Raw genomic sequence first — 7,768 nt, 5'->3', positions numbered from 1 at the left:
TCTCATTTTCAAACTATACTTATGCAAGTTGGTAAAAATTGCTCTTATAATTATCTTAATCTACTACTAATTCTTATGAAAATGTAGCAAATAAGTACCCAAAGATGCCTGCAAGCTTGAAGGACACTATAAACCAGCAACTCACCCCTATGATATTAGATGCAAATAACGTAAAATTGGTGCAGCAAATTCACATTCCAGTACAAATCATGATGATGTTGGTAAGTTGTACTACCTTGACTACCAGTCATATTATGCTTTACTCAGACAAACATCCTGCCCTACGAAAGATCCGAACTTAACCAGTAGGTACTGAACAGAGCTACGGTAGCCTAGATTCCATTGTTAGCATACACTACACCGTTTCAACTGAGTTATAAAGACCCACAGAAATGGACAGACACCAGTCCTATTTGAACTTTGAGGGAGAACAAGTCTGAATAAAAAGGCAGTGACTTGATTAAAGAACTAATTTAGAAAGTGAATTAAAAAAGAAGCCATAGGTATAGCGCCTGAGGGAAAAAAACATGCAATTGTAAAGTTTGAAGAACGAATTTGCAGGCTTGTGTGTTTATGTGATATGTGTGGCATTGTAAATAGTTAGATTAATTTAAAGAACCTTTTGAGGGTTTTTTTTCTGCAAAATACGATTGTAAAATATTAAAAACATTAGTAATTTGGGACTGTATACTGAAAATGGCGCTGCAGTGCAAACTTTTCAGTCTACTTATCACCATTTTCTTTGCACAATCATGTAAGTTGTTATGTTACACGTACTAGGACTAGGAGTGGTAATTGCTTTTTTTTATCACTGTTTATTTTATAGGTAAGCATAGTACCTAAAAAATGGACTTAGATTCAAGCATAATGCTGCATGCTGGTAACGCTTTTAGTTCATTACAGTTAAACATAGATGGCGCTAGCAGTCAGAAAATACCGTAGTATAAAATAATAGGTACCTAAATAAAAATAATGTCGTCTCTACTAAATAATACATTTATATTGAAATATATTTTCTATATTGCAGGCCATGCAATCAAATGCTTCCACTGCAACAGCGCTAACAACTCGGCGTGTTTGGACCTCCACCTGAAGAAGATGAACGCCATCATCCCCGTCGTGGACTGCGGCAGGACCGCGCAGGCTGACAGCCAGGAGTTCTTCTGTCGGAAGATCACGCAGACAAGTAAGAAAAAAATGTAAAAAGAAAAATTATGTTGCGATGGATTTGAGCCCGCGACTTGCAGGATGCTGCGCTTTACTCTTTCGCTCGATTAACCCTTTGATGGACGTGGTGGTTTGACAAGCCACTACCGTCACAATAATTGAAAGTAAAAATTATTGAATCTCGTTATTCCTGACTGAGTATTTTATTATTTAAACCAAATTGAAGTTAATAGATTGACAAGATACAACTTAGTTTAAAAATGGTTAATAATTACCTACTTACTTACCCACTTTCTTCATATTGGGAACTTAAATAAAACGTATGGAATGAAAGGTAGGTAGAATTGTATTGCAGGTGCAATCGGTTAGTATTATAAGATATGTCGGTAGGTACAACTAAAACCACAAACCCCACACTTCCCTTTGAAGATATCCTTGTATACGGTCAGATTAAATTACTCATCCCAGAGCAGTATTACATACACTTTACCAATCAAGGAAACATTAATTAAATAAGTATCGTTTGATCAAGTTTTGGTGACTCTGCCACAGCGGCTTATTCTTTTACCAGCATATTTCTAGACGGTTTTTTTTATGAATTTGATTAATTCACCTTATGAAGTTAGAATTAATCAAAGTATATTAAATGCATAGGTATATTTTCAACTTAGTTATTTTATCAGGATTTAATTTATAAAAAAGAGGTAACAGAATGAAAATACGTCAAGGCTCATTATTTTGCAAAACACCGCTAATCACATAAAAGCCAGGATGAATGACTCATTTATAATGATCTATCGGTCGTTAAATCTGCACCCAGCAAGTTACTGGTGCGTTACCACTGCGTACAGGCCAAGCCCTATTCCGATTTGGGAATCTTATTTTGATAGTTTTACTAACAAAAATGGCATTATCCATATTTACAAAGGTCGTTGGCATCGATCTTTCTTGCTTATCCATTGCAATCTGTATAGTGTATATGTCGCAGGCAACTGGTTTAATCTCCTGTTTGATTGAACCACTAGCCCGTTCATTGGATGGCGCTATTCAGTTGTATGACTAAAGGACAACTCGTCAAGTCGTTGATTGTAACGTTCGACGTCTTGACTGAACGTCATTCAGCGAAGTCGTTGAATGGAATATAGTATAGCAACTTTGTAATGTCTGGTTAGGGTGAACATCACCAGACAAAAGTCAACAAAAAGACTATGTCCAACAAACGACTAACAAAGCTCTTATCTCACAAATTAACTAAACAATAACAATAAACGTACCTTCATATTGTTGTTCATAATTATCCAGTTTCGCCACTTTTTTTCTTTGAAACTATCCGCCCGCGGCGTAATAATAGGTAAATCCATGTTGTCACACTATTTTAACACAAATAACGCACTTTAAAGCAAATTTATTTGCAAAAAACTAACAATATAGGTGCTTTTTGTGTCAGCTGTTAGCTGTTAGGCGCCATATTTGTTTTATTCACCACCTGACTGATTTTAAGTCAGCTAACTAGTTGGACGTTTTGTGACGCTTGTACAATCAACGTTCGGCCTAGTCATACAACTGAACAGCGCCATCCAATCAACGGGCTAGTGGTTCAATCAAACAGGAGATTAAACCAGTTGCCTGCGACATATATTTGTATAGGTACTTAGTTTTTCTAATGAAGTATAGTGAAACCAATATGGAGTGTAATATGCCTTTTCATCATTTGTCAAGAATCTTTCATGCCTCATCCTCAATTGTCCACCAACCTGCACTAAGCCAGCGTAATCGGCTAGGCCTAAAACCCTTCCTTCATTAAAATGGACACCCGCGCCCCAGCAGTGGGGACGTGCTGGGTTGTGATGACGATATCCCCAATTAACCCAACATTCCCCCTAATTACAGTTCTCCACGCGGACAAGTCCCCCGAGCTCCGCATCACTCGCGGCTGCGGCTGGGTGCGGCACCGGCGGGAGTGCTACACCAACGACAACAAGGACCACCTCGAGACCGTCTGCCAGTGCTTCGGGGACATGTGCAATGGAGCCTCGACCGTCAGCCAGCATGTTGCGGTGGTGTTAGCGATAGCGGTTGTAGTTGTAGGGTTTTTTGGATGTCGAGGTTACGTTTGAGGGTTGATTGGGATTGTTGGGTTTTAGGTTAGGCTGGTGTGTTGGTTGAATAAAGTTGCGTTGAATGTTGGATATATGCTTATTTAAAATTCCCTGTTTTTATTACTTGCTTACTGTTACAAATAGCTACAGAGATGAATCAAAATACTAGGTATTTTGATTCATATCTGTAGCTATTTGTAGCTATTTGTTACTGTACTTGAACTTTACTACTGACATTACTAGTAGCTGGTACAAAAGAGAAGATAGCGCTGTAAAGGAAACTAGGTAGGTAGTAGGTAGATAAGTATCTAACTTTTAATGAAATTATTATTCAATTTTAAAATTCCGTAATCAAGGATTTAAAATCGGTCCAGAATAGTCCCGCTTGACACATGTAGTGGGCCAACAATGTACGCATCCGAAGGTTAGTATTACAAGTGCCGGTCGTCAACGCGATGGTTTTATCGATCAGTGCTGCGCCCATGTCTGTCTCGAGATCATACACTTTATTGGATAATAAACTAAATTGAAGTATTATAAAAATTATAACAAAATGGATCCAAACAAACAAGCGTTGTTGGTGTTGCTGGTAGCAGCACTAAGTTTTGAAGGGGGTAAGTGGATGCTAAATATTTTTATTACCTAAAACACTGGTAAAATTTTATATTAATTCAAAAATTTAACAAAATTTAAAGAAACTGTATTCTTTTATCAATAATTTAAAAATTAAGCACTACAATCTATATAAGTTAAATGATTCTGTAAGAACCTCAACACGCTAGTTAATTTTTCTCACAATCACCTCAAAAGTCTTCGTAAACTAACCTCAAAACCCACCCACCTCCCAGCGCACTGCATCAAGTGCTTCGACTGCACCAGCGTGAACAACTCCATGTGCCTGGACCCCACGGTGTATGACGCGGAGACGCTGCAGAAGTACCTGCCGTCCGTGGAGTGCCACGCCGGCCTGTTCACCGCGGCCACGCATGAGGACTTCTTCTGCAGGAAGATCGTGCAAGCTGGTAAGAACTGAGAAGGTCCTAGGTTAGAATGCTGGTCAAGGCAGCAATAATTTTTGTGATATTTTGGTCTGGAGTCAAGACTCCAGACCAAAATCCAAGGATATTTTCATGGCACAGTCCCAAATCGACCTAGATAAACAAACCAAACATAATATGCTCGCCCATAAATACCTAAGTTTACTCCTTTAAAATTAGTTACTTGTACCAATCTCAGACACATCTTATTTACAGAACGAAAGATTACAATAAACAATAATAGTGAATAAACATTTATACAGACCTTGACGGACATTCAAGATAATAAGTTCAAAAGGTCATCGTCCAGTTTACACACAAAACCTGAGAGCTATCTATCAATAACGGGCGGTTATTAGGAATATAATCCAGAAAGTGCCGATTTACCACACCGTCTGATGTACCTAAATGGTTCTTTCTGATAGATAAGAAATTTTCTATTAACTAGGGCCAAAGACATTAATTTAGTTTATACATAAACAATTATGTCGATTCTGAAGGCAGATTTTTTTTTATTGCTGACAAAACCTTAATTTCTTTAATTAAAATTTGACTCTATGAGTGTTTATGTAAATGATATTTTTTGCTAGCAAAATTTATATTGTTTGACAGCGTAAAAATTTGAATTTACCAATGTTTCATAATATTTCCAGTCCTCCACAAGAACCACGACTCGGAAGTCCGTGTGACCCGCGGCTGCGGCTACGTGCGGCACCGCAAGGACTGCTACAAGGCAGACAACGAGGATCACCTCGAGACCGTGTGCCAGTGCTTCAAGGACGACTGCAACGGCGCCGCAACGTTGCGCAACGTTGGCGTTGCCGCGACGGTTTTGACAGCCGCCGCCGTTTTAGGGTTAAGCTTTAAATTATAGGTTATATTTTTTATTGTTTGCAATAAATATTATACTATACCCAACTAAATTATGTGAAGTAGAATAGAAACTTATGTAAAATATAGGAACTTATACAGATTACTTATGCGTAGTTAATAATAGTTATTATGGCGATAAGCTTTAATTAACATAAAATACTTAAGTAAATCAGTACTTTATTGTGTGAAATTAATATTTAAAGTTGTAACTACCTGCATGTATTTAATTTATGATCCTATCCGACTGATATAAGTAACTTGGACCTCCTGTAAGATATTAAAAAATATATCACTGTGCCTAGGCATACCGTATACTTACCGTAAGTATGTAAGGTATGGTAATTATACTGAGCCCGTAGCAAAAAATTTCATCGTGAACGTGAAGTAAAATTCATCGAGTAATTTTGTATGAAAATATGAACAGCGCCCCTGGCGGTCGGTACCAGAACTAAAATTTTCATTTCACGTTCACGATGAAAATTTATGCTACGGGCTCAGTAGCAATAACCCTGACGGATGTCTTAAGAACTAGCTTATATGTCGTTTGGTACCTAAGAGAGAAACAAATGAAAAACGTATTTCAGCACCTTAAATACACATAATAGCAAATTGTTACAGTTTTGTTATTCTAAATTTGTAGGTAAGGCACATCCATAGTCTCGCATATTACAAGAAAAAATTAAGTAGGTATATCAGAGCCATCTAGCAGACAACCTTAGAACACGCAGTTCTTAGGAGCTACGTAGGATGTCACTAGCATACGACGAGTAAATGCTTTTCTTGAATGAACAAACCTTTAATAAACGGGTACAAAATGAATTTTCTATGTGGGTAAGAAGTGATGTACTTACGAATAAAGTAAAGAATCTATGTAAGGCCTATTCATCAAACCCTATTCCGCATTTCAAAAATTGTAAGTATACTTAATGCATAACACCCATTTTTTACATCAGCGGTTAAAAATAATAATTTGCAGGCATCGTGCCAAATAAACTGTAACTATACAGTAATTTCGCCCTTACAGAGCAAGTCAGGTTGGCCGAGTGGTCTAAGGCGCCAGATTTAAGCTCTGGTTCCCGAGAGGGAGCGTGGGTTCGAACCCCACACCTGACAAATATTTTTTGTTTTGTTTTAATTTTTATTTATTTTTTATCTTTTGACAAAAAAGAGAGGTCTTATAATTATCATGTATTTTGTTTCAAATTTATGATAATATTCTTATTTGACATTTTGGACCCTCCTCTAACTCAATCTGATTCGCCATCCCATAATACTCTCAGTGAATTCAAATAGGTCACACTACGCCTATTTGCTTCTCCATATAAATGTTATGGTTACGTTACTTATGCAGTAGTTTTTTTTGACGAATTTCCAAAAGAGCTACCACTTTTGACTATCAAAATTATCTTGAAGGGTTAGCAGAAATGCAATTCAAGCACTATGTAGACTAGTAGGTACTTACTCGTGTAGGTATTAGGTGTAGGTACTAATTAAGACTATAAGCTAATACACACTGCGCAGAATAGATTGGCTTCATTATGATAAACAAACGAGTAATTAATTTGAATAAATATAATATGATAATGATAATGGCTGTGGAGGGTTATTGCTATGTCGTTCGGTACTAACGATACAACTGATATTATAGTGGGAAATTCTATGTAAATTTAAATGAATTCATTTTACCTTCATTTACCCATATATTTGTGTAGAAATACCAGCTATCGGACACCCAATATTACAGGCCCTGCCTAGCAGTTTGATGGCTGTGTGTGAGATGTCGTACCTAACTATAGATATATAATAGGTATTTACTACTTACAGATAATTTGAACTTCCCATTGGCAGATATTACCTTTAGTCTCCTCTATGACGGACTCTGTCCTCGGCTATCCTCATACAGCCTCTACTCCTGAAGTCATGGGCAAGATAATTTGGCCTAGATCCTAAGCGGAAGTGATCCCAAGCAAAATGCCTACTTAGCAAGTACACATTCACATAATATAAATAAGTATGTACGTATGAAAACAGTTTACGATTTAACGAATATCCAAGTACGTCATAAAACCTTACCCATAAGATGAAAGTGCTAATGTCATGTCCAATGCTGGCTTTTCACTAATAAGTAATCTAGCTACAGGAGAAAACGCGCAATAGAAAGGTAACAATTATTTTCTTTCGCCATTTTCCTTTTTATGATTATTGGAAAACACTTGTTCGCCCACGAAACTCTGAAGTTTGTTCACGTATTATATTTATTTATTTATACGTTTGCGGTGATTGCGAAAGTGTTAATGGGTGTTTCAGGTTTCTGTGACGTCACTATCACAACGTGACGTGGTTGGTTCGGCTATCACGTTTTGCATCACGTTTTTGGATCTTAATTTAACTATAAGTAACTTAAATCGTAAGAGCCTTAAAAAAACACTTGCATTTTGCACCTTGTTCGAAAGAAATAGGAGTCAATATCATGTGTCACATAATCGAAAACAACCGATCTGTCAAAGATTTCTATGCGCATTATCAATTTTGGAGCACTCTATATTGTGCTCGACAGTCGATCGAATTCACTGTCAAGTACTTACTTATATC

At 37.1% G+C, this 7,768-nt stretch overlaps 2 protein-coding genes and 1 non-coding gene across 3 annotated transcripts; all 3 read left to right on the top strand.

Annotated features, from left to right (window-relative positions):
• The first annotated feature begins 424 nt into the window (after positions 1-424).
• LOC105383003 lies at positions 425-3,356 on the top strand. The gene is made up of 3 exons (XM_011552999.3): positions 425-754; positions 1,028-1,186; positions 3,058-3,356. Exons 1-3 carry the CDS (start codon positions 697-699, stop codon positions 3,282-3,284), a joined length of 444 nt encoding a protein of 147 aa, XP_011551301.3. The 5' UTR covers positions 425-696; the 3' UTR covers positions 3,285-3,356.
• Positions 3,357-3,681: 325 nt separating this feature from the next.
• LOC105382978 lies at positions 3,682-5,181 on the top strand. The gene is made up of 3 exons (XM_038116778.2): positions 3,682-3,880; positions 4,115-4,288; positions 4,957-5,181. The coding sequence occupies exons 1-3, from the start codon at positions 3,820-3,822 to the stop codon at positions 5,175-5,177; spliced, it is 456 nt and encodes a 151-aa protein (XP_037972706.2). The 5' UTR covers positions 3,682-3,819; the 3' UTR covers positions 5,178-5,181.
• Positions 5,182-6,205: 1,024 nt separating this feature from the next.
• On the top strand, positions 6,206-6,289 carry Trnal-uaa. Its single transcript has one exon. It is a non-coding gene; the product is annotated as a tRNA-Leu (tRNA).
• The last annotated feature ends 1,479 nt before the right edge of the window (positions 6,290-7,768 follow it).

Source organism: Plutella xylostella, chromosome 3, assembly GCF_932276165.1.
Source record: "Plutella xylostella chromosome 3, ilPluXylo3.1, whole genome shotgun sequence".
In the NCBI taxonomy this organism is placed as follows: domain Eukaryota; kingdom Metazoa; phylum Arthropoda; class Insecta; order Lepidoptera; family Plutellidae; genus Plutella; species Plutella xylostella.
This window is presented reverse-complemented; position numbering and strand designations above follow the sequence as displayed.